At 53.0% G+C, this 26,080-nt stretch overlaps 2 protein-coding genes across 2 annotated transcripts in view; one reads left to right on the top strand and one right to left on the bottom strand.

The window, feature by feature from the left end:
• The first annotated feature begins 1,028 nt into the window (after window positions 1-1,028).
• TEFM (transcription elongation factor, mitochondrial) lies at window positions 1,029-9,210 on the top strand. The gene is made up of 3 exons (XM_075351531.1): window positions 1,029-1,272; window positions 1,373-1,522; window positions 1,592-9,210. Exons 1-3 carry the CDS (start codon window positions 1,180-1,182, stop codon window positions 2,021-2,023), a joined length of 675 nt encoding a protein of 224 aa, XP_075207646.1. The 5' UTR covers window positions 1,029-1,179; the 3' UTR covers window positions 2,024-9,210.
• A 5,755-nt stretch (window positions 9,211-14,965) lies between these two features.
• The window catches only part of ATAD5 (ATPase family AAA domain containing 5), an 81,609-nt gene continuing 70,494 nt past the window's right edge, over window positions 14,966-26,080 (bottom strand). The window contains exons 14-23 of the mRNA XM_075351530.1: window positions 25,170-25,320; window positions 24,940-25,098; window positions 23,708-23,799; window positions 20,328-20,421; window positions 20,130-20,194; window positions 19,831-19,999; window positions 19,608-19,717; window positions 18,071-18,840; window positions 17,828-17,986; window positions 14,966-16,104 (exon numbers count right to left, since the gene is read on the bottom strand). Coding sequence (XP_075207645.1) covers window positions 16,026-16,104; window positions 17,828-17,986; window positions 18,071-18,840; window positions 19,608-19,717; window positions 19,831-19,999; window positions 20,130-20,194; window positions 20,328-20,421; window positions 23,708-23,799; window positions 24,940-25,098; window positions 25,170-25,320 — 1,848 coding nt within the window. The 3' untranslated portion in view covers window positions 14,966-16,025. The remainder of the gene's footprint in view (window positions 16,105-17,827; window positions 17,987-18,070; window positions 18,841-19,607; window positions 19,718-19,830; window positions 20,000-20,129; window positions 20,195-20,327; window positions 20,422-23,707; window positions 23,800-24,939; window positions 25,099-25,169; window positions 25,321-26,080) is intronic.

Here is a 26,080-nt window from a genome sequence, read left to right as displayed (position 1 = left end):
CTCCCACACATTACATCCCTTATTTCAGCTGTGAGAAAACCATAATTATAAAATTCTCTCATTATTCTGGCCTGATTATCTAGTTAGCACATTCTTTCTTTGTGTGAAATCACTGATAAGACTTTCATGGTTCATTGTTTATACATCTGTTCACACATCCTTGGTTAACCCTTTCTTGAACATACAGCTTAGAATCATATTATGGCGTCTGTGCGATTGCTATATAGACAGATTTATGCAACTACATCTATATTTTGATTATTTACATACACAGAATCTTATTACATTTGAACAATCTATAGCCTAGGCTACCTTCACATATTGAGTAGAGCTCTCAGAGAAAGCTTACTGTCCTTCCTCAGTCATCCGGCTCAGTGTCCCACACTCCATTTCTTGTTGAATCGCTTGTTCCTGTATCGATTTAAGAATATTAGAAGTGACAGGTGCCACTGAGGTGACGGATGCCACCGAGGTGACAGGTGCCACAGATGTGACAGATGCCACTGAGGTCCCGGTCTGCATTGATCAGAGACTCCTAACTCCAGGCTAGTTTGCTGCATCTATGTGAGCATTTGATTTCTGAGCTTTATTGTCACTATACCAGGCTTATTCGATAACCACTCTACCGTCTTTATAGGTTTTTCATGTGACATTAGGAAAAATCTGGAGTCTGGCAAGTCACGGACCGATTGCTTATTTTTCTTAATTAATGGGTCTCTACATAAGATTTTTTTTGGCTTAGCATCTAGAATATATTTCCCGAATATATAGCCTGACCAGCGATTGTAACGGAGGACACGGGCACGTCTTGGACCTTTCTTAATAAATAGGTCTCCACATGAGATTTTTTGGCTTGGCACCTGAAATATATTTCCCACCGTTGCAGTGTGATTTATGAGCCTAACATAACTGACCAAATATTGTGATAAATAGAACGAGGGTCACAACACACTCAATGCTGACCTGTCTCACATAGGACCTTATGAGAACCCCCCCATCATTGATTTTTTATTTTTCTCCCTAGGAATGAGGACTCCTTTTCGGCTCCTGTACTGCACCAGGGGTGTGAGTAGGGGGGATGTACCGCAGCAGGGAGCCTCAGCGCAGATAACCTCCCAGCCCCCAGCGGTTCCATACTGGGAGGAAGAGCCGCCTCCCCCCGACTTTCTAGAGGGGCACATGGAGACTGTGGGGGGTACCACGAAGCTGAACAGACGAGAGAGCACAAGAGCGACCTTCATAAAGCCGGATGTGTCCCTTCAGCGGCTGCAGGTGAGGGGCTGCTGCTGGCTCTTGCCCACCCGTTGTGCCGCTGACCCTCGCCCCTGGGTCTTGCCCACCCGCTGTGCCACTGACCCTTCCTTCTCCTCAGGCGGCTGACAGTATAGTCTCCATTGTGATTGGGCTGAAGAGGCTGGCGTGGGTTCACGTGGACCGATCCCTGACAGTGAGAGACTGGCAGCAGCACGAGTGGTCTCAGCTGGTGAAGGGGAAGCAGCACCCCGACCTCTACCTGGCGGATGTAAGTCTGGCGTTTACATGGGGCTGCTGGCGTCTGATCTGTAGCTAAGCTCTTGTTTTCTCTCCGCAGGTGACGGCCGCTGTCTCCAGACTTCCACCAGCAGACCTCTTCATCCTGGAGAGAAGTTCACTGTCCTCCCAGAATGCCACCATGTTTCCCGTCACTTTGCACTTGCGGATAGTGGAGGCCATGTTGTACGCGCTGCTGAATCCGGGATATGCTGCGGAGCAGGAGCACAGGGTGTTCAGCATGGCGCGGAGCACAGTGGGGAAGCACTTTGACATTATGGTGGGTGGCACGAAGACGAGCGGTGTGGACTTGGTGCAGCAGCTGGTGGAAGAGGCGGGGGGCACGCGGGAGCAGCCGAGGGTCCGCTTCTTACCGGACCTTCTCCGTCATTACAAGCACAAACTCCACTCCCGCGGACAGCACCGCCACGAGGAGATGTGTGACGCCCTGCTGCAGGCGATCACCGTGCTGGAGCTTGCTGGGCAACGGTGATCATCAAGAGGGGGATGGGGCGAGTGCGGGAGGTTCCTGTCCCTCATATACCGGTCTAGATAAAATTATTCCACTGATTGGAGGAGATGTCAGCGCTGCAGCCACTCATTAAGGTCACCGCCTCGTGTCTCCTAGCTCCGCCTCTTCTGCTTTAATCGACAGGTCTGACTCTTGCTAATACTGTGCCCCTGCAGCAGTGTGATGTTATTAAATCAGGAGTGGGGGTTGGACATGCCCAGGGTGGGGGGGTGTGGAGACACGAGGCTCAGTGGGTGCTCTCGTCCGCTGGCCCAGCCACCTTTAGAAAGACAGCATGGTCCAGGGCTCATCACAACTGAACGCACAAACTCCTTAACCGTGGGCGGAACACTACTCAGACAAAACAGGGTGAGGGAATCACAATATTAAGACTTTATTGGATCCCCAAACAATTAACGGCACATAACCAGCAAAACACACAAATGTAACAAGCGACAGAGTCTCCCCCTTCCGCTGCTCACCAGGGATTAGAATGTCCGTGCCTCAGAGGTTCCAGGGCTACTTACTCCAATCCAGCAGCACCCCACTTTCGGCAGGCACCCACCGAGAATGGAATAACGCCAGATTTAGGAAGCTGGCTGAGGGCTGCAAAGCCTGTACCAGGTGACTGAACTGTCCCAACCTGGGTTTCCTTCTTAAGTAGTCCTTGATATCAAAGCCGAATCCTTGCATTCAGTGCTGAAGTCCATATAGTGTTGTAATCCAGGCTTGCCAATCGAATCCCCAAAATATTAACGGCACATAACCAGCAAAACACACAAATGTAACAGGCAACAGAGTCTCACCCTTCCGCTGGCTCACCAGGGATTTAGAATGTCCATGTCTCAGAGGTTCCAGGGCTACTTACTCCAATCCAGCAGCACCCTGCTTTCGGCAGGCACCCACCGGGAATGGAATAATGCCAGATTTAGGAAGTTGGCAGAGGACTGCAAAGCCTGTACCAGGTGACTGAACTGTCCCAACCTGGGTTTCCTTCTTAAGTAGTCCTTAATATCAAAGCCGAATCCTTGCATTCAGTGCTGAAGTCCATATAGTGTTGTAATCCAGGCTTGCCAATCGGATCCGCAGGTCCTAGATTGGTAGCATGTAGTAAGAGTCTACCCGGGCAATGGGCAGTCCTCCTTCTTATACCCCTGAGCTCTCCATTCAGACCATTGGGGGTCTTCACGATTGGTGGAAAAGACTGGGCTCTTATTGGCTAGATTTCAAGCTATATTGAAATATCCAGAGACAAGGGTGGAACAGGTATGTTACCTCACATCTAGCAATTCACTTAGTAATACAATGGGAACTTCACATAATTGAGTTATCTGGGTATCTGGCCTTCAGTGGCCAAAACAATTACATGAGTCAACAAGAGCCTTGTAAAAACAATGAGGGGCTTATCCCCAGTCTATAAACAAACTATCTTCATGTCTAGCTGAATGTTAAGAAACTTTAACCCATGAGAGTCCATGTCGTCACATTCCTCCCCCTTCTTAATATTAGCCAGACATGATAGGCTTCCGATCATCCTTCTCCACCTGTCGGGAAAGCCCATCCGCGTTTCCATGGTTCTTGCCTTTTTTTGGGAGATGGAAAAATTGTAAGATTGTAATGCCAGACTCCACCTGAGCAAGCGTCCGTTGTCCCCGGCAGTGCGATTTAGCCAACTCCATGGATTGTGGTCAGTGAGAACTGTGAACTCATTGCCATAGAGGTAGGGCTGCAATTTTTTCAGGGCCCAGACTATGGCCAGGCATTCTTTTCCTATGGTGACGTAAGCCCTCTCTCGGTCCAACAGTTTCCGGGAGAGGTAAGCTATCGGATGTTCCTCACCGTTGTCCCCCACTTGGCTAAGTACAGCTCCTAATCCTGTGGCCGATGCGTCTGTTTGGACAATGAATCTGTGATGGAAGTCAGGAGCAGTCAAGACTGGGCTTTGGGCTAGCCAGTCTTTCAATTGGAGGAACACTGTTTCACATTCTGGGGTCCAGATAAGGTTACGGGCATATCTTTTGGTTGTGAGGTCAGTGAGCGGTTTTGCTATGGTACTGTAATTGGGGATAAACTTTCGATAATAGTTTGCGGTTCCTAGGAACGCGCGGACCTGTTTTTGATTGACCGGGCGTGGCCACTGGGTAATGGCTTCTACTTTTGCAGGTTCGGGACGAATGCATCCACTTCCCACCCGATGTCCCAGGTATAGCACTTCGGCCAACCCCATTTGGCATTTGTCAGGTCGGATGGTGAGCTGGGCTTTGGCTACCCTCTGCAGCACCTGGGACACATGCTGAAGATGCTCTTCCCAAGTGTCGCTGAAGATAGTGATGTCATCCAAATAGGCCTGGGCATACCCCTGACATCCCTCTAGTAAATGGTCTACCATCCTCTGGAAGGTGGCCAGGGAATCTTTCATCCCAGAAGACATGCTGGTAAACTCAAAGAGGCCAAAAGGGGTTATGAGGGCGGATTTCTCTTGAGCGTCTTTTGTGAGTGGGATCTGCCAGTATCCCTTGCTCAAATAGAGGGTAGATATAAACCGAGACCCCCCCCTAACCTATCTAGTAGTTCATCCACCCGGGGCATGGGGTAGGCATCTGTAATCGTGACCTCATTGAGCCGTCTATAATCCACACAAACTAGTACTCTTGTCCTTTTTTTGGCACCAACACAACACTGGCAGCCCATGGGCTATGGGAGGGGACTATGACTCCCATATTTAACATGTCATCTACCTCGGCCTTCATCATTGCCAACACAGGAGGTGTTACCCGGTAGGAGAGTTGTCTTAGTGGGGTGGCTGCCCCTGTGTTGACATGATGCTGGACCAGGGGGGTTCTACCAGGCTGACTTGTGAACAAGGATTCATATGTTCTGAGAATGTCTGACATCTGTCGCTTCTGTGAAGGAGAAAGCTGCTCCCCCAGTGATACATCTTTTAGGTACGCTCACGAACACCTGCTCGATCCAGGGCCACGGTGTAGTCAGTATTACCACATTTCTTGGTAATGGTGAATGGACCCGCCCACATGGCTAGCAGCTTGTTTTTCCGTACCGGTACTAGTATCTTCTGTTCACAGGCAAATTCTCGGGGTCTGGCAGTGCGGTTTTAACATCGTTTTTGCCTTTCCTGAGCCACTTCTAAATTCCCGTGGGCTAACGCCATAAGGTGCCTCATCCTTTCCCTAAACTTTTAAACATAGTCCAGTATGGAAACCTCTTCTGTGGGGAAGGTGCCCTCCCAACTCTCTCGTACCAGCTCTAGGGGCCCTCGTACTTTTCGGCCGTACAGCAATTCGAAGGGGGAGAACCCAGTGGAGTCTTGCAGCACTTCCCGGTAAGCAAAAAGGAGCTGCTGCAGGTTTTTCTCCCAGTCCCCCCCTCAGACTCCACATAACGGCTAATGAGCTGTTTGAGCGTTTTGTTGAAGTGCTTACACAATCCATTTGTTTCAGGATGGTAGGGGGTGGTACGAAAGGGGCGAACTCAATGTTTCTCCCACAGGGTCTGAATCAGTTCACTTTGGAACTGTGCCCCCTGGTCAGTCAATACTTCCTGTGGAAACCCTACCCGGCTAAAGATGTCCAGTAGAGCTTGAGCCACGTGCTCTGCATCTATGGAGGATAAGGCAACGGCTTCTGGGTAGCGGGTGGCAAAGTCTACCAGGGTGAGGATGAATCTTTTTCCACTGCGGCTGGGGATGGCTAAGGGGCCTACTACATCAATGGCAACTCTCTGGAACGGTTCTCCTATCAAGGGCATGGGTTGGAGTGGGGCACGACATGGGGCTTCTCCCATATGTTGACACACTGGGCAAGAGGCTCTGTAGTTTTGCACTTCTTGAGTGACCTTTGGCCAGAAAAAACTGCGCAACAGGCGGGCCCGGGTCTTTTTGGCCCCCATGTGCCCAGCCGCAGGCACATCATGAGCTAATCGCAATAGTTGGGGTCAGTATTGCTGGGGTACCACAAGCTGATGTACATGGGTCCAGGGTTTTTCTGGGCAGGATGCAGGCTTTTCCCATCTATATACCTCCCCCTGATTTCCTCCCCTAGGTTGTACGGCCACACTACTGATAAGCTCTAGGGTGGGGTCTGTCAGTTGAGCTTCCCTGAATTCCTTACGATCTATCTCCCCCCAGTCAATGGCCACAGTTGGGTCTGAAGTACTCACATTCATTGGCTCTGAGGAGGAGGGTTCTCCTCGGATGGGTTGGTAGAAACACTTGCACCAGGATGGTGTTTGGCTTGGCTGCGGGTGATGGTGGTGACAACTGGCTGGATAGTTCTTGTCCTAGGTCATTTCCCAAAATAACAGGGGTGGGGAGGCCATCCATGAGCCCCACTTCAACCTCTCCTTGGTCAGTTCCCCAGTCCAACTGCACTCGTGCCAGAAGGATGTTCGAGCGCTGGCCCCCAGCAAGGGAGATGGTCACTTGGCGGCCAGGTAAACGATGTTCTGTGGGAACGATATCTGGGCTGACCAGGGTGATGGAAAATCCAGTGTCTCGAAGTCCTTGAGCATGTATATCACCGACCTTGACAGTCTGGATGTGGCGATGGAGGTTGGCTGGTGTACGGCTTGCCGTAGGGTGTGGACTGGGTAAATCACTTCCTTAGCTATTGGTGTTTCTCGGGAGTAGCATTCCTCAAGTCCCGTTGGTTCATCTCGGCATATGTTGACTGGTTGGACTGGCAAACAGGCTCCTGGCATGGGGCCCTGACTTTGAAGACACACTTTGGCCATGTGTCCAAGGCGCCCACACGTATAACAGCGCCGTGGGTTAGACAAGTCACCGGCCCTGTTGGTAAACCTTTGTCTTGTTGGGGCTTCTGTGGTGTAATGAGTTAGTCCAACACAGGAGTCTGGAGGTCGTTGGGATCCATGGTTGAGGGTCCTCCTGTGATCGGTAGGCCTAGCGGGCCTCCAGCTGGGTCGGTTGGCTGTAAATTCGTCAGCCAATCGCGCTGCTTGCTCTGGGGTATCGGGCTTCCTGTCAGCTACCCATTCTCGAATTTCCGGGTCCATCTTCTCCAGCAGCTGTTCGAGCACCATCACATCCCGGAGGGCAGCAGCAGAGTGGGCAAGCCCGACCATCGAGCCAGCGGTTACAGTGTCATCGGAGTTGATTGCCAAATTCGACATACGAGACACCCTGGCGAGACATAGTCCGGAACTTAGTGCAATGTCTCTTGGGGGTTATGGTAAAAAGGGCCAACAAAGCGTCTTTAATAATTCCATAGTCCAGGCAGTCCTGAGGTCCAAGTGATCGGACAGCCTCCTGGGCCCGGATAGGCAAGCTTATCCACAGGTATTTGGACCACTCAGCTGTGGGCACCTGGTGCATACGCATTAGCACCTCAACGTTTTGCAAGTGTTCATCTATCTCAGTGCTGGAATCCTTAAACACTGGCACGTCCCTGTAACGAAGATGACTTCCTTGGTGGTGGTCTATCCTGGAGGTAGGTGCTGGTGGTAAGGAAATTGGAACTCCCAACACGAATTGCAGAACTCCAGCCCTCTCTTCCCTTGAAGCTTCAGGCCCCAATGCAGCCAGCAATGCTTTGGCTCGGGCCATTTGGGACCAAGTTGATTCCCGATTGTCACTAAATCCATGATGCGGCACATAGTTTAAATCCTCTGGGTCAATATCGGCGGGATCCTCATCGTCCTCTGCATCATTCTGGGCATCCCAACGGACTAATTTCCGGATCAAGTCCGACCGAGTGTCAGCGTTCCTGTAGTCAATCTTTCACCTCTGGCACAAATCCTGTAGCATCCATTTACTGCAGCAGTCGTAACTCCTCTCTGGTCCTCGTCCCATGGCTGATCTGGTGGGGTTGGACATGGCAGCGTCCGAAACCTGAATGCCTCCCCTATGGCCTGCTGGGTATGCTTATGTGCCTCCCTGGTTGTTGAGCCCTGGACGGTGTCCACGAACACCAGTCCGCTGCAGCTCCCCTGGGTAAACCAGGCTGAGTAGTATCCCACTGCTGCCACCAATTGTGGAGACACGGGGCTCAGTGGGTGCTCTCGTCCACTAAAACCCGCCGCCTTTAGAAAGACAGCGTGGCCCAGGGCTCATCCCAACTGAATTCACGAATTCCTTAACCGTGGGCGTAACACTACTCAGACAACACAGGGTGAGGGAACCACAATATTAAGACTTTATTGGATCCCCAAAATATTAACGGCACATAACACACAACCAGCAAAACACACAAATGTAACAGGCAACAGAGTCTCACTCTTCCGCTGGCTCACCAGGGATTTAGAATGTCCATGCCTCAGAGGTTCCAGGGCTATTTACTCCAATCCAGCAGCACCCCGCTTTCGGCAGGCACCCACCGAGAATGGAATAATGCCAGATTTAGGAAGCTGGCTGAGGACTGCAAAGCCTGTACCAGGTGACTGAATTGTCCCAACCTGGGTTTCCTTCTTAAGTAGTCCTTGATATTGTCACAATATCAAAGCCGAATCCTTGCATTCAATGCTGAAGTCCATATAGTGTTGTAATCCAGGCTTGCCAATCGGATCCGCAGGTCTTAGATTGGTAGCATGTAGCAAGAGTCTACCCGGGCAATAGGCAGTCCTCCTTATACCCCTGAGCTCTCCATTCAGACCATTGGGGTCTTCACGATTGGTGGAAAAGACTGGGCTCTTATTGGCTAGATTTCAAGCTATATTGAGATATCCAGAGACAAGGGTGGGACAGGTAAGTTACCTCACATCTAGCAATTCACTTAGTAATACAATGGGAACTTCGCATAATTGAGTTATCTGGGTGTCTGGCCTTCACTGGCCAAAACAATTACATGAGTCAACAAGAGTCTTGTAGAAACAATGAGGGCTTATCCCCAGTCTATAAATAAACTTTCTTCAGCGCTCTATTGGGAGACCCAGACGATTGGGGTATAGCTACTGCCCTCTGGAGGCCACACAAAGCACTACATTAAAAGTGCAAGGCCCCTCCCCCTCTGGCTATACCCCCCCCGTGGTATCACGGGTTCTCCAGTTTTAGCTTTGTGTGCGAAGGAGGTCAGACATTCCATGCATAGCTCCACAGATTTTAGTCAGCAGTAGCTGCTGACTATTTCGGATGGAAGAAAAGAGGACACATATAGTGTCCCCAGCATGCTCCCTTCTCACCCCTGGATGGTGTTGTAAGGTTGAGGTACCTATTGCTGGTACAGGGCTGGAGCCTGACATGCTGTTTTCCTTCCACATCCCCTGGTAGGGCTCTGTGGAAGTGGGATCCTGCCGGCCTCTCAGCTCTGACGCCGGGCTCCATCCACAGACCCATTAGAACCTGATGGAGACGGAGCAGGAGTACGATCAGGGACAGGCCCTGCATCATACAGGTACTCTGTGTCCCCGGCAGGCACAGACACACTCCGGGCTGGCTGGGTGTTGTAGTGCGCCGGGGACCGCAACGTTGGAGTTAGTGTCCCTACAGATTACTGGGGGATTTTTTGTGTATGGGAACGCAGCGCCGACCCCCTCTGGACCGGGCGGCGCTGCTGTGACTTGTGGTGCGCCGGGGATCCGCCGTCCGCGCTTTTACGGCGGCGGCGGTTATAAATTGAGTCCCCGGCTTTTTGGGCCTAGGACGCCGGCAGCTCCGATTCGTTCCCGCCCCCACCCTGTCATTCAGGGTAGGGGAGAGACGCTGTTCGCTAGCAGCGACGAGGGCTGGAGCCTGATTTACATGCTCCAGCCCTCACACTAGGCACAGAGGGAAGCAGGCTTCCCGCTCTTAGCCAGGAACGCCCAGGGCCCGCCCCCCTTCTCTCTCAGGACGCCGGCAGCCATTACATGCAGTCTGGCTGGAGGAAGGACGCAAGGCTCTGGGAGACCTGGACTAGGGGCTATCTGGCGACCACACACCCGCTTTTTAAGCGGGCGGTAAGCGATTTTTCTGTGCTGGTCCCTCTAGTGCCTCACGGTGTATCGGTGTACTGTGTAGGATATAGAGATATTGTATTTCTTGCACTGTGAGGTCGCTTCTGGCTGCATCTCCCAGATCACTCTGTGGAAGCAACAACATGCCATCCTCAAAACGCAAGGCTGCCAAGGCTAGGGCTGTGTATACTGCGTGTGCTGCATGTGGGGCTAATCTACCAGCAGGCTCCGATGACCCCCATTGTGTGCAATGCTCCGACCCGGTGCTGCTTCGCCAGCCGGAGTCAGGAGAGGTAGTGACCCAGGCTGAGACGCTTGTAAGTTCTGCCCCGGTGACAGGGACAGACTTTGCAGTTTTTGCTGATAATATGTCTGTGTCTATGGCAAAAATCCTTGAAACCTTGCAATCTATGCATGGGGCTCAGTCTTTGGGCACGGCGAGGCCTCTGTCCTCAGGTCCCCCTCACTTGGAATTAATCCAGCCCACAGGGGGGTCCCCGGCTTCACAGGCCGAGGATTATGACTCAGATGATAGCCCCAGTCACCCTAAGCGAGCTCGCTGGGAAAGACCCTCGACGTCATCACACTGCTCAGGGTCTCAGCGCAATCAGTCTCCCTGTGATGTGTCTGATGAGAGTGATCAGGAATCCATTCCTGGAACCCCTCTCAACCTGGATACCCCTGATGGGGATGCCATGGTAAACGACCTTATCTCAGCCATCAATAGGCTGTTGGATATTTCTCCCCCAGCCCCTTCAGCAGAAGAGGCGGCTGCGGAGCAGGAGAAGTTTCGTTTCCTTTATCCCAAGCGTAAATTGAGTGCTTTGTTGGATCACGCTGACTTCAGAGAATCAATCCAGAAGCACGACGCTCACCCAGAAAGGCGTTTCTCTAAACGATCTAAAGATACGCGTTTCCCTTTCCCCCCTGAGGTGGTCAAGCGCTGGACACAGTGTCCAAAGGTAGACCCCCCGATTTCCAAACTCGCAGCTAGGTCCATAGTTGCAGTGGAGGATGGCGCTTCACTTAAAGATGCCAATGACAGACAGATGGACCTTTGGTTAAAATCTGTCTATGAAGCTATCGGCGCGTCGTTTGCTCCGGCATTCGCAGCCGTATGGGCACTCCAGGCTATTTCAGCTGGCTTAGCAAAAGTGGATGCTATCATACATCCAGCAGTGCCGCAAGTGGCGCACCTTACCACGCAGATGTCGGCGTTTGCGTCTTACGCTATCAATGCGGTCCTAGAATCTACCAGTCGCACCTCAATGGCGTCCGCCAATTCGGTAGTTTTGCGCAGAGCCTTGTGGTTAAAGGACTGGAAAGCAGATGCTGGTTCCAAAAAATGTTTAACCAGTTTGCCTTTATCTAGAGATAGACTGTTTGGCGAGCCATTGGCTGATATCATTAAGCAGTCCAAGGGTAAAGACTCCTCTTTACCACAACCCAGAACAACCAAACCTCAGCAGAAAAAGTGGCAGCAGAGGTTTCAGTCCTTTCGAGGTTCGGGCAAGACACCGTTTACCTCGTCCAAAGGGACTCAGAGGACGCAAAGAAACTCAGATTCGTGGCGGGCTCACACGCGCCCCAAGAAAGCAAATGGAGGTACCACTTCCAAAGCGGCTACCTCATGACTTCCAGCCCCCTCCCTCCGCATCGCCGGTCGGGGGCAGGCTCTCCCGCTTTTCCGGCATTTGGATGTCACAGGTCAAAGACCGGTGGGTGACGGACATTTTGTCTCGCGGGTACAGAATCGAGTTCAATTCTCGTCCTCCAGCTCGGTTCTTCAGAACCTCCCCACATCCAGACCGAGCAGATGCTCTGCTGCAGGCGGTGGACTCCCTAAGAGCGGAAGGAGTGGTGATCCCAGTCCCTCCTCAGGAACAAGGGCAAGGGTTTTACTCCAATCTCTTTGTGGTTCCAAAAAAGGACGGCTCGTTCCGTCCTGTTCTGGACCTAAAACGGCTCAACAAACATGTGCACGCCAGGAAGTTCCGGATGGAAACCCTGCGTTCTGTCATTGCCTCAATGTCCAGAGGAGACTTCCTTGCCTCAATAGACATCAAAGATGCTTATCTCCACGTGCCAATTGCTACAGAACATCAACGTTTTCTACGTTTTGTGATAGGAGACGACCATTTTCAGTTCGTAGCTCTGCCATTTGGTCTGGCGACAGCCCCACGGGTCTTCACCAAGGTCATGGCGGCGGTGGTAGCAGTCTTGCACTCTCAGGGACACTCGGTGATCCCTTACCTAGACGATTTATTGGTCAAAGCTCCCTCTCAAGAGGCATGTCAGCACAGCCTGAATGCTACGCTGGAGACCCTACAGTCTTTCGGATGGATCATCAACTTTCCAAAGTCGATCCTATCACCGACTCAATCACTAACGTATCTTGGCATGGAGTTTCATACTCTAGCAGCGATAGTGAAGCTTCCGCTGAACAAGCAGCGGTCACTACAGACAGGGGTGCAATCTCTTCTGCAGGGCCAGTTGCATCCCTTGCGGCGCCTCATGCATTTCCTAGGGAAGATGGTGGCAGCCATGGAAGCAGTTCCCTTTGCGCAGTTTCATCTGCGCCCACTTCAATGGGACATTCTCCGCCAATGGGACGGGAAGTCAACGTCCCTGGACAGGAAAGTCTCGCTTTCCCAGACGGCCAAGGACTCCCTACAATGGTGGCTCCTTCCCACCTCATTGTCTCAGGGAAGATCCTTCCTGCCCCCATCCTGGGTAGTAGTCACGACAGATGCGAGTCTGTCAGGGTGGGGAGCAGTATTTCTCCACCACAGGGCTCAGGGGACGTGGACTCCGCAGGAGTCCACCCTTCAGATCAATGTTCTGGAGATCAGAGCAGTGTATCTTGCTCTACTGGCCTTCCAACAGTGGCTGGAAGGAAAGCAGATCCGAATCCAATCGGACAACTCCACAGCGGTGGCATACATCAACCACCAAGGAGGGACGCGCAGTCGGCAAGCCTTCCAAGAAGTCCGGCGCATTCTAATGTGGGTGGAGGACAGAGCATCCACCATATCCGCGGTTCACATCCCAGGCGTAGAAAACTGGGAAGCAGACTTCCTCAGTCGCCAGGGCATGGACGCAGGGGAATGGTCCCTTCACCCGGACGTGTTTCAGGAAATCTGTCGCCGCTGGGGAGTGCCGGACGTCGACCTAATGGCATCCCGGCACAACAACAAGGTCCCGGCATTCATGGCGAGGTCGCGCGATCAAAGAGCTCTGGCGGCAGACGCCTTGGTTCAAGATTGGTCGCAGTTTCAGCTCCCATACGTGTTTCCGCCTCTGGCGCTCTTGCCCAGAGTGCTACGCAAGATCAGATCCGAGTGCAGCCGCATCATACTCGTCGCTCCAGACTGGCCGAGGAGGTCGTGGTATCCGGATCTGTGGCATCTCACGATCGGTCGACCGTGGTCACTGCCAGACCGACCAGACTTACTGTCCCAAGGGCCGTTTTTCCATCAGAATTCTGCGGCCCTGAACCTGACTGTGTGGCCATTGAGTCCTGGATCCTAGCATCTGCAGGATTATCTCAAGGAGTCGTTGCCACAATGAGACAAGCTAGAAAGTCGAATTCGGCTAAGATCTACCACAGAACGTGGAAGATTTTCTTATCCTGGTGCTCTGCTCAGGGAGTGTCTCCCTGGCCATTTGCATTGCCCAAGTTTCTTTCCTTCCTGCAATCGGGGTTAGAAAAGGGCTTGTCGCTCAGCTCCCTTAAAGGGCAAGTTTCGGCACTATCCGTGTTTTTTCAGAAGCGTCTAGCACGTCTTTCTAAGGTGCGCACGTTCCTGCAGGGGGTCTGTCATATTGTGCCCCCGTACAAGCGGCCGTTAGATCCATGGGATCTGAACAGGGTACTAGTTGCTCTCCAGAAGCCGCCCTTCGAGCCTCTGAAGGAAGTTTCCTTTTCTCGGCTGTCACAGAAAGTGGCGTTTCTTGTTGCGATCACATCGCTTCGGCGAGTGTCTGAGCTGGCAGCTCTGTCATCCAAGGCTCCCTTCCTGGTGTTCCACCAGGACAAGGTAGTGCTGCGCCCTATTCCGGAGTTTCTCCCTAAGGTCGTATCCTCTTTTCATCTTAATCAGGATATATCCTTGCCTTCTTTTTGTCCTCATCCGGTTCACCGGTATGAAAAGGACTTACGTTTGCTAGATCTGGTGAGAGCACTCAGAATCTACATTTCCCGCACGGCGCCCATGCGCCGTGCCGATGCACTTTTTGTCCTTGTCGCTGGTCCGCGCAAGGGGTTGCAGGCTTCTAAAGCCACCCTGGCTCGATGGATCAAAGAACCAATTCTAGAGGCCTACCGTTCTGCGGGGCTTCCGGTTCCTTCAGGGCTAAAAGCCCACTCAACCAGAGCCGTGGGTGCGTCCTGGGCATTACGTCACCAGGCTTCGGCTCAACAGGTGTGCCAGGCAGCTACCTGGTCCAGTCTGCACACTTTCACCAAGCATTATCAGGTGCATACCTATGCTTCGGCGGATGCCAGCTTAGGTAGAAGAGTCCTGCAGGCGGCAGTGACACCCCCGTAGGGGAGGGCTGTTTTGCAGCTCTAACATGAGGTATTTCTTTACCCACCCAGGGACAGCTTTTGGACGTCCCAATCGTCTGGGTCTCCCAATAGAGCGCTGAAGAAGAAGGGAATTTTGTTACTTACCGTAAATTCCTTTTCTTCTAGCTCTTATTGGGAGACCCAGCACCCGCCCTGTTGTCCTTCGGGATGTTTTTTTGTTGTTTGCGGGTACACATGTTGTTCATGTTGAACGGTTTTCAGTTCTCCGATGTTATTCGGAGTTAATTTGTTTAAACCAGTTATTGGCTTCCTCCTTCTTGCTTTGGCACTAAAACTGGAGAACCCGTGATACCACGGGGGGGGTATAGCCAGAGGGGGAGGGGCCTTGCACTTTTAATGTAGTGCTTTGTGTGGCCTCCAGAGGGCAGTAGCTATACCCCAATCGTCTGGGTCTCCCAATAAGAGCTAGAAGAAAAGGAATTTACGGTAAGTAACAAAATTCCCTTCGTCTTCATGTCTAACCCATGAGAGTCCATGTCGTCACAGGGGGCTCCCCTGTACCTGCCCTCCTCCGCTATTATCCAGAATGAGCAGAGTCTGGGGAATGACAATATTGTGGCCACGGGCAGTGTTTTGTAATAGTCCCCCTATAAGACCGCTGCAGCCAATCATTAGCGTCATCATGATGCAGCAGTTACACGAGGGTGGGTAGAGGGGAATTCTCAGGGGGGTGAAGGTGTAATATCCCCTCGCCACACAGCTTATCCGCCAGCGGGGACTGCAGGCGACACCCCCCCTCCCCTCCCACGTGGGCTCAGCACATGACAAGGGATTCATTTAAAGTCGCCTTTAATTCCCAGAATATAAAAAAAAAATAAAAAAAAATCAACAAATATATGTGTGAAATTCTGGTAAAAATAAATCGTAAAATCACACCGCTGTACACGAGCCACCCAAGACTCCCAAGAGCTGCAGAGACCCCCGAAGGCTGCAGAGACATGATCATGATCGCCGGGACCCCCGGAGGCTGCAGAGACATGATCATGATCGCCGAGACCCCCGGAGGCTGCAGAGACACTATCATGATCGCCGAGACCCCCAGAGCCTGCAGAGACACTATCATGATCGCCGAGACCGCCGGAGGCTGCAGAAATGCAATCCGGATCACCGGGACCCCCGGAGGCTGCAGAAATGCAATCCGGATCACCGGGACCCCCGAGAGCTGCAGAGACACGATCATGATCAGTAGAATATAAATAGATTTGTAGAGATAAATAGTAGGATGAAGGTTTTTTTTTTATACAGAACAAAGAAAATAAACGAGTCCTCCACCGCCATGTGTAGACGAGGGAAACTCCTCCACCGCCACGTGTAGATGAGGGCCAGTCATTGTCCTCTGCTGAGCGTAGCCGAGAGAAATGTCCTCCGCCTGTAGACAAGGGAGAAGTCATCGTCCACTACCGCGTGTAGACGAGGGGGAAGTAGTCCTCCGCCACCATCATGTGCCGCTCAGAATCATGGAAGTCCGCTGGTACCATCACGTGCCGCTCAAGGGAAGTCCTCCGCCAAGGCGCGAAGTGTTGCTCTTGGTAACTCTAGATGGATCCCCTCCAAGTAGTGAAGGAACCTGAGGAGACCAAAGAAGGGGGTCAGGACTAGGCTAGACAAGGGGGGGGGGGTCAGGACTAGGCTAGACAAGGGGGTCATCACTAGACTAGAGAAGGGGAAGTCAGGACTAGACTAGAGAATCAGGACTAGACTAGAGAAGGGGCGGGATTCAAGACTAGCCTAGAGAAGGGGGTCAGGACTAGACTAGAGAAGGGGCGGGGTCAAGACTAGCCTAGAGAAGGGGGTCAGGACTAGATTAGAGAAGGGAGAGTAGCCTAGAGAAGGGGGTCAGGACTAGATTAGAGAAGGGAGAATCAGGACTAGACTAGAGAAGGGGCGGGGGTCAAGACTAGCCTAGAGAAGGAAGAGTCAGGACTAGACTAGAGAAGGGGCGGGGGTCAAGACTAGCCTAGAGAAGGAAGAGTCAGGACTAGACTAGAGAAGGGGCGGGGGTCAAGACTAGCCTAGAGAAGGGGGTCAGGACTAGACTAGAAAATCAGGACTAGACTAGGGAATGGGCGGGGGTCAGGACTAGCCTAGAAAATCAGATCAGGATTAGACTAGAGAATCAGGACTAGACTAGAGAAGGGGTGGGGGTCAGGACTAGCCTAGAGAATCGGGACTAGACTAGAAAATCAGGACTAGACTAGAAAATCAGGACTAGACTAGAGAAGGCAGGAGGCACAAGATGCCAACATTTTCCCCCAGTGGAGATCTGCTGGGATCATGGAGTAATCCGGTCTATATCACCCAGCCCTGGATAACAGGAGGATGCTGGGGATGTAGGACATCACCACTGCAGGGAGAACTGGGGCCCATAGAGACAACAGCTCAGCTGGAGGCCCAGATCGAGGCTCAATATCGATTTGAAGCCTCACACTCCAGATCCACAGCCAGAGACAGAAACCTCAGAAGCTGGGGGAAGAAATATAGACATGGAGGACACAAGGTCCTCTACAGAGGAGACCGGGCATAATGGACAGTGCTCCACCCAGAGATCCTCAGAGCAACGCATCCTACAGGAGCGATGTCCCCGAAGGCTCACACTCCAGATCCACAGCTAGAAGCAGAAACCTCAGGAGCTGGGGGGGGGGGGGGGCACCCAGGAATCTTCAAAGATAAAAGGACTAATGACCAAACACCCCCTGAAGAGAGCCAGCGCTATCCACTTAGTGAACTCAGATCAAAGGACCCTGGCACGACCTGCTTATAGGGACAGTTCCATGAACTCGCGCTCTGGGGACCCCAATCAGAAAACACATGCTACCAGATCCGAGGCCCTTGCTCAGTAGGGAACACTAACCGCTCCTGACTGCACTCTGAGGACGTGTGCTACCCTGTCAGATGACCCACGCTGCTATCCGATCACAGGAACTGCTCTGGGGACCCGCACTATCCACTCACAACTGCTCCAAGAATCCCACTCTGAAGACCTGCGCTTCCCGATCAAAGGACCCACTCCACCCACAAGATCACCATGTACCGAACTGGGTGATGTCCCCCGACATCTCCCCACCTGCTTACACCGTCACACCCTCCCTCCACTTATTCCATCTCATCACCCCCATCCTCAGCTTACACCGTCTCACCCTCCCTCCACTTATTCCATCTCATCACCCCCATCCTCAGCATACACAGTCTCACCCCCCATCTTCAGCTTACACCGTCTCACCCTCCAGTGTGAGCGGAATACCTCAGACCACTCCGCTGCCCCAGACCCCCACCCAATAGTCTGCTCTCACCTCCGTCTGCTCTTGCCTTCCTCCTTCGTCCGCTGCAGGCGGCAGATGTGGCGCAGGGCCGGCAGATACTCCGTCACATTCACGTCTCGGCTCCCGAGACTGATGAAGGTTCGATGGGACATCACTTCCCTCACCAGGGACAGGCGGGTCTCTGCGACACTAACAGAAGCAGAAACCTCATGAGTGGCAGAGTACAGAAGACCAGCCGTGCAGCCCACCAGGACCCCCGCCCACACCACTTACCCTGTGCTGGCAGCTGGCTGGCCAAAGTACACTTGATGTTGGGCCTTGGTCACACGCAGAGTCAGCTCTTCCGTTGGGTCTTTACCTGATCGCTTGCACAGTTGCAGAGAGGACGCCATTGATTTTTGCATTCTGGAGGAACATTTCTGGAAGGAGAGCGCCTCCAGGAGGGCGCGGATGTCCCCGGCACTGTGTGCGCTCCACCAGTCCCCGCTGTCGCTCCGAAGCCCGTCACACAGGCCGTGCTTTACTCTGCTCTCTGTCCAGGTGGGCCGGCCGGTGTGAGTGGGGTCTGCCGGGCCGCAGGTGGAGCCGTCCAGAAATGACATGTGCTCGGCAAATTCTGCCATGGAGTCCAGACATTGGCAGACCAGGAGGGCGGAGGGCAGCTCTGCGGAGGATAGCGCCCTCCTCACAGGCCGCGAGGTCTCATCCTGGCGCTCTGTGCGGGGCGTCTCCTCCGCACTGCCTGGGAGGATCTCGTCCAGGGAGTTGCTTTCGAACAGGTCACTGTCATCGAGAAGCGGCAGCGTCCTCTGGCGTTTAGTGGCTGCAGACAGCGGTATGGGGGCGTCCCCTGTGAGGCTGTCCACAGGCGGGGGGCTCGGCTCCGGGTTCTCACAGGAAGACGGGGCCGACGGCTCCTCCACGTGTAGAGGTAACGGCAGGAGGACCTCCAGATTACTGGGCGTGAAGTAAATGTTCCTGGCGTGAAACTCCCCCAGTAGCTGCAGGATCTTCTCCCAATGTGCCGGGTCCAGAATCCGCTCCTGAAAGAGAAGGTCAGATGTTACTGCCGGATCCACAGGCAGGACCGATCACCACCATTGCCAGGGGTGAGCCGAGGGCACGACGATCACCACCATTGCCAGGGGGCAGGACGATCACCACCATCGCCCTGGGGCAGAATGATCACCACCATCGCCCGGGGGCAGGACGATCACCACCATCGCCCAGGGGCAGGACGATCACCACCATCGCCCGGGCCCAGGACGATCACCACCACCATTCCCTGGGGGCAGGACGATCGCCACCATCCCCACAATCCGCCGGGGGTGAGCAGAGAGCTCAGATGGTGGACGATCACCACCACGATCCCCCGGGGGCAGGAGGATCACCACCATCGCCCGGGGGCAGGACGATCACCACCACCACCATAGCCCAGGGGCAGGACGATCACCACCATCACCATCCCCCGGGGGCAGGACGATCACCACCATCACCATCCCCCGGGGGCAGGACGATCACCACCACCACGATCCGCCAGGGGTGAGCCGAGGGCAGGACAATCACCACCACGATCCCCCGGGGGCAGGACAATCACCACCATCACCATCGCCCGGGGGCAGGACGATCACCACCATCACCATCCCCCGGGGGCAGGACGATCACCACCATCACCATCCCCCGGAGGCAGGACGATCACCATCATCACCATCCCCCGGAGGCAGGACGATCACCACCATCATCATCCGCCAGGGGTGAGCCGAAGGCAGGATGATCATTCTCCAGTACATCCACACGACGCTGCGCTCACCTTCACGTAGGAGGTGACCCCGGCAGAGGGGGTGATGATGTTGTCTATGCCCAGCAGGCTCTCGGCACAGCCGGCGTGGCACGGGGGCAGCTCCACAGCCTCCTGATCACCTGTAAAGCACAGAGTAGATGGGTGCAGGAGCCTCCATTGCTGCTGTACTGAGGGGTGCAGCAGGAGGCTCAGGATGAGCAGCTGTGTATGAGCCTCTAATGCTGGGCCTCACCTGCAGGCAGCCTCCCCCGGGCTCCTCCGCTGCGGGCCCAGAACTGCAGGTGCAGGACGCTCGCCCTCACGTCGCAGCTGTTTGCGGTCAGGAAGGTGACGACGTCTTTGGTTTCCGTCCGGAGGTTTTCAGCCAAACAAAGAAGCTGCAGGAAGCTGGCGACATTCACCTGCAACACGGGACACGTCATACAGAGCCTCCCCGACTACTGCCCCCACCATCCCCTGCAACTGGAGAACACGTCAGGCAAAGCCCCCCCCAACTACTGCCCACCATCCTCTACTGCTGCGGCCACTCACCACAGAGGGCGCCTGGAAGGAAAGGTCTTCAAACGCTCCATCAAAGGTCATCCTGAACGTGGGATCTGAGGCAACAGAGAAACAGCTCAACTCATGATGAAAAGCAGCTGATAACAGGGGACAACAGCCTGAGACAGACCTGGGGGGGTCAGGATCTGTGTGTGGCTGCACCATGGGGCAGAGCTGTCCCAGACTCACCGCTGGTAGTGAGGACCACCGGACGCTTGGTCGTGCTCATGAACGTCTTGATGGCACCGAGAAATCCGGTATCATCATCAAAGATGACGTCGACCTGCAGAGGACACAGAGGGGGTCACGTGCTGGAGGGGGTCACGTGCAAAGGGTCACGAGCTGGAGGGAGGGGGTCACGCGCTGAAGAGGTCACGTGCAGAGGGCAGCGGGGGCTCAGCTACTGCCGTCTAAAGGCCAAAACTAACCAATACTTTAATCAAATTAGGTTATAAAACCAATGTGCACACCCCATATTACTACATGGCGCGGTATAGCCGGTGTATGGCAGTGCGAGCCCTCAGACAATAATAGGGGCCACAACTAACATACGATGTACGGGATGGAGGCTGAATTTCCCCTATTCTCTGCCACACAAATATCATGTGAGGCCTATATGAAGATACCGCAGCCAGCAGGATTTCTTGTCACGCTCGCTCTGGCCTTATCAGCTTTCCCATACATTTTCTACAGGAGTGAGATCAGGGCATTGTGATGGCCACTACAAAACATTGACTGTGTTCTCCTTAGGTCTGGCAGTAGCTTCGGGACATTGTCCATTTGGAGGACCCATTTCCACACAAGCTGTAAGCTCCTGGCTGATGTATGCAGTATGGCAGTATGGCCACTTAATCTTCTTTCCTCATGATGCCATCTATTTTGTGAAGTCACCAGTCCCTCCAACAACCCCACACCATGATGCTGTCGCCCCCGTGTGTCACAGCTGGGATGGTTCTTAGGCTTCAAAGCTTCTCCCTTTTTCCTCCAAACATAACGATGGTCATTATGGCCAAACAGTGCAATGTTAGTTTCCTCAGACCACAGGACGTCTCCACATATTAAGGTCTTTGTTCCTGTTGCATTTACAAACATTAATCTGACTTCTGTCTCTTTTGGAGTAATGGCTTCTTCCTGGCAGAGTGGTCTTTCAGCTCCTGTTGATACAGGACTCGTCTCACTGTGGATAATGACACAATGTTACCAGCTTCCGCCAGCATCTTCACAAGGTCATTTGCTTTTGTTGTGTCACTGTGGATAAATGGCACAATCTTACCAGCTTCCACCAGCATCTTCACAAGATCTTCTGCTTTTGTTGTCTCACTGTGGATAATGACACAATCTTACCAGCTTCCTCCAGCATCTTCACAAGGTCTTTTGCTTTTGTTGTGTCACTGTGGATAATGACACAATCTTACCAGCTTCCTCCAGCATCTTCACAAGGTCTTTTGCTTTTGTTGTGTCACTGTGGATAATGACACAATCTCACCAGCTTCCACCAGCATCTTCACAAGGTCTTCTGCTTTTGTTGTGTCACTGTGGATAATGACACAATCTCACCAGCTTCCTCCAGCATCTTCACAAGGTCTTTTGCTTTTGTTGTGTCACTGTGTATAATGACACAATCTTACCAGCTTCCTCCAGCATCTTCACAAGGGCTTCTGCTTTTGTTGTGTCACTGTGGATAATGACACAATCTCCCCAGCTTCCACCAGCATCTTCACAAGGTCTTTTGCTTTTGTTGTGTCACTGTGGATAATGACACAATCTCACCAGCTTCCACCAGCATCTTCACAAGGGCTTCTGCTTTTGTTGTGTCACTGTGGATAATGACACAATCTCACCAGCTTCCTCCAGCATCTTCACAAGGTCATTTGCTCTTGTTCTTGATCTGCACATTTCTGACCAAAGCACGTTCATCTCTGGTGCACAGAACCCGTCTCCTTCCTGAGCGGTGTGATGGCTGCACATTCCCATCTTGTCTGTACTCGTGTATAATTGTTTGTACAGATGAATGAGGCACCTTCAGGAATCTGGACATTTCACCCAAGGATGAACCAGACTTGTGCAAGTCCACAATTCTCTCCCTGAGATCTTGGCTGATTTCTTGTGGCTTTCCCCTGATGCTTCACAGAGAAGCCGTGTGTTTCAGGTGTGCATTACAATACATCCACAGGTGTGTCTGTAATTAACTCAGATGTTGCTAATAAACCTATCAGAAGCTTCCAAAGACATGACATCATCATATGGGCGGTCCCATAGTGTTTAAAGGCACAGTACTCTTACTGTATGGAAACTTCTCACTGGGCAAAAAGTAATAAAAATGCCTGAAAACATTCTCTCTCTCATTATTCTGGCATTTGGCAAATAGAAATCATTTTTGTTCCTAATTGACCAAACATGGGAAAAGTTTATTCTGATTTCATGTCAGATAGTGAGGAAAAACCTGCAGATGTGTCTGTATAGAGAGGGGAGGGAAAAACCTGCAGATGTGTCTGTACAGAGAGTGGAGGGAAAAACCTGCAGATGTGTGTATAGAGAGCGAAGGGAAAAACCTGCAGATGTGTCTGTATAGAGACCGAAGGGAAAAACCTGCAGATGTGTCTGTATACAGAACGAAGGGAAAAACCTGCAGATGTGTGTCTATAGAGCGCAGAGGGAAAAACCTGCATGTGTCTGTATAGAGAGGGGAGAAAAAAAAACTGCAGATGTGTCTATAGAGAGCGGAGGGAAAAACCTGCAGATGTGTCTGTATAGAGGGTTTACACTGTACACGACAGATGTGTCTGTATAGAGAGCGGAGGGGAAATCCTGCAGATGTGTCTGTATAGAGAGTGGAGGGAAAATCCTGCAGATGTGTCTGTATAGAGAGCGGAGGGAAAATCCTGCAGATGTGTCTGTATAGAGAGCGGAGGGAAAAACCTGCAGATGTGTCTGTATAGAGAGCGGAGGGAAAAACCTGCAGATGTGTCTGTATAGAGAGCGGAGGGAAAATCCTGCAGATGTGTCTGTATAGAGAGCGGAGGGAAAACCCTGCAGATGTGTCTGTATAGAGAGCGGAGGAGGGAAAAACCTGCAGATGTGTCTGTATAGAGAGCGGAGGGAAAACCTGCAGATGTGTCTGTATAGAGAGCGGAGGGAAAACCTGCAGATGTGTCTGTATAGAGAGCGGAGGGAAAACCTGCAGATGTGTCTGTATAGAGAGCGGAGGGAAAATCCTGCAGATGTGTCTGTATAGAGAACAGAGGGAAGCTGAGGGTTTACATTGTACACGACAGATGTGTCTGTATAGAGAGTATGTAAACTTCTGGTTCCACTGTACATGACTGAGGTGTGATACATCCCTGTAGTAAGTGGTGACCTCTCTCCTTATATTCTGGAGATGAGGTGCAGCACGGATTCATCTCCTCTGATCAGGGACAGATCACACATTTATAGGACATTTCATGATTTTCCTGAATCCTCAGTAGACCATCGTCATCACATTCTGCACGGAGCGCTGCGCCCCATGCATTATATATTTCAGGAGTCGGAGTGGCTCCACTTTATACCGACCCCAGCACAGCACTCACCTCCTCAAACAGGATGAGGGACGTGGCCGTTCTGCGCTGCGGCTCCTCCTCCTCCGCCCTGGAAGCTTTTCCATCAGGACCGCTCTGTGGAGCTGAGCACCAGATCTTGTTACCATCCGGCAGGAGGCAGCCCCCCCATATGTGAGGAGACCCCCACAACCAGTGCAGGTACATGATCCAGGAATGGACGTATGACACCGGCTGAGCGAGGAGATCCGACCCACAGGTCATAGAGCAGCGTCTACACCTCACACTCAGGAGCTAGAAGTGGGCTCGGCCTGGGTCTCTCCTCTAGACCTCGGGGTGGATATGTGGGTGGGGGCTCGGCCTGGGTCTCTCCTCTAGTCCTCGGGGTGGATATGTGGGTGGGGGGCTCGGCCTGGGTCTCTCCTCTAGTCCTCGGGGTGGATATGTGGGTGGAGGGCTCGGCCTGGGTCTCTCCTCTAGTCCTCGGGGTGGATATGTGGGTGGGGGGCTCGGCCTGGGTCTCTCCTCTAGTCCTCGGGGTGGATATGTGGGTGGGGGGCTCGGCCTGGGTCTCTCCTCTAGTCCTCGGGGTAGATATGTGGGTGGTGGGCTCGGCCTGGGTCTCTCCTCTAGTCCTCGGGGTGGATATGTGGGTGGGGGGCTCGGCCTGGGTCTCTCCTCTAGTCCTCGGGGTAGATATGTGGGTGGTTGGCTCGGCCTGGGTCTCTCCTCTAGTCCTCGGGGTGGATATGTGGGGGTGGGGGGCTCAGCCTGGGTCTCTCGTCTGACTAGTCCTGGGGGTGAATATGTGGATGGGGGGGCTCTGCCTGGGTCTCTCCTCTAGACCTCGGGGTGGATATGTGGGTGGGGGGCTCGGCCTGGGTCTCTCCTCTAGTCCTCGGGGTGGATATGTGGGTGGGGGGCTCGGCCTGGGTCTCTCCTCTAGTCCTCGGGGTAGATATGTGGGTGGTTGGCTCGGCCTGGGTCTCTCCTCTAGTCCTGGGGGTGAATATGTGGATGGGGGGGCTCTGCCTGGGTCTCTCCTCTAGACCTCGGGGTGGATATGTGGGTGGGGGTCTCTGCCTGGGTCTCTCCTCTAGTCCTCGGGGTGGATATGTGGGTGGAGGGCTCGGCCTGGGTCTCTCCTCTAGTCCTGTGGGTGGATATGTGGGGGCTCTCCTCTAGTCCTCGGGGTGGATATGTGGGGGTCTCGGCCTAGGTCTCTCCTCTAGTCCTGTGGGTGGGGGGCTCGGCCTGGGTCTCACCTCTGATGAGCTCCGAGATGGCTTTCTTGACTTCGGGTTTTCCCTTACAGAAGAAGTTTAAGGCCTTGGGGGGCAGCCGGCTCCTGTGGCCGGACCCTTGGGGTGACGCCGGCAGTTTTCTTGGAGAGGACACCACGCTCTTTGGGGAGTTGAGTTTCCCTGGGAAGATACAGAGCAGTCATGTGACCGCGCAGCACAATGCGCAGAGCTCATCCAGAGGTGATACTTACGGGGAGAGCGGACGCTGCTGGCGCTGGTGAAGAAGCAGGGCTTGTGTGCGCGCGGACCCTGCTGGTCCACCTGGTGGGACTGGGTGGCCTCTCTCAGCTGAGCCAGGATTTGGCGTCCACTGCGCTGACAGGAAGCGTTCACCTCAAACACCTGAAAGACGAGGCCTGGATCAGCACCAGCCAGGAGTGAAGCACGCGGCCCCTGGCAGTGCAAAGCACGCGGCCCTCGGCAGAGCAAAGCACGCAGCCCCCAAAAGAGCAAAGCACGCAGCCCCCAAAAGAGCAAAGCACGCAGCCCCCAAAAGAGCAAAGCACGCAGCCCCCAAAAGAGCAAAGCACGCAGCCCCCAAAAGAGCAAAGCACGCAGCCACCAAAAGAGCAAAGCACGCAGCCACCAAAAGAGCAAAGCACGCAGCCCCCGGCAGAGCAAAGCACGTGGCAAAGAGCAAAGCACGCAGCCCCCGGCAGAGCAAAGCACGCAGCCCCCGGCAGAGCAAAGCACGCAGCGCCCGGCAGAGCAAAGCACGCAGCGCCCGGCAGAGCAAAGCACGCAGCGCCCGGCAGAGCAAAGCACGGAGCCCCCAGCAGAGCAAAGCACGTGGCAGAGAGCAAAGCACGCGGTATGAGGGTAGCCTGGGCTATAGATTGTTCAAATGTAATAAAATTATCTGTGTATGTATGAGTATCACAGCATCTCTTGAAATCAGCCCAAGAAGAGGGGCTCCAAGGCCAAATTGTGAATTTTGCTAAATTAGTATAATATATATATATATATACATATATATATATATATATATATATATATATATATATATATATATATATATATATATATATTAGTATAGTATATATATATGTATGGAGAGCAAAGGGAAAAACCTGCAGATGTGTCTGTATAGAGAGCGAATAGA

Source organism: Anomaloglossus baeobatrachus, chromosome 5, assembly GCF_048569485.1.
Source record: "Anomaloglossus baeobatrachus isolate aAnoBae1 chromosome 5, aAnoBae1.hap1, whole genome shotgun sequence".
Taxonomy (NCBI): Eukaryota; Metazoa; Chordata; class Amphibia; order Anura; family Aromobatidae; genus Anomaloglossus; species Anomaloglossus baeobatrachus.
This window is presented reverse-complemented; position numbering and strand designations above follow the sequence as displayed.

Excerpts from the sequence above, each read along its gene's own strand:
- TEFM (XM_075351531.1), top strand. The coding sequence starts at position 1,180 with ATGGAGACTGTGGGGGGTACCACGAAGCTGAACAGACGAGAGAGCACA. Across the intron at positions 1,273-1,372 it reads TGTCCCTTCAGCGGCTGCAG|GCGGCTGACAGTATAGTCTC; the intron begins GTGAGGGGCTGC and ends CCTTCTCCTCAG. Across the intron at positions 1,523-1,591 it reads CCGACCTCTACCTGGCGGAT|GTGACGGCCGCTGTCTCCAG; the intron begins GTAAGTCTGGCG and ends TTCTCTCCGCAG.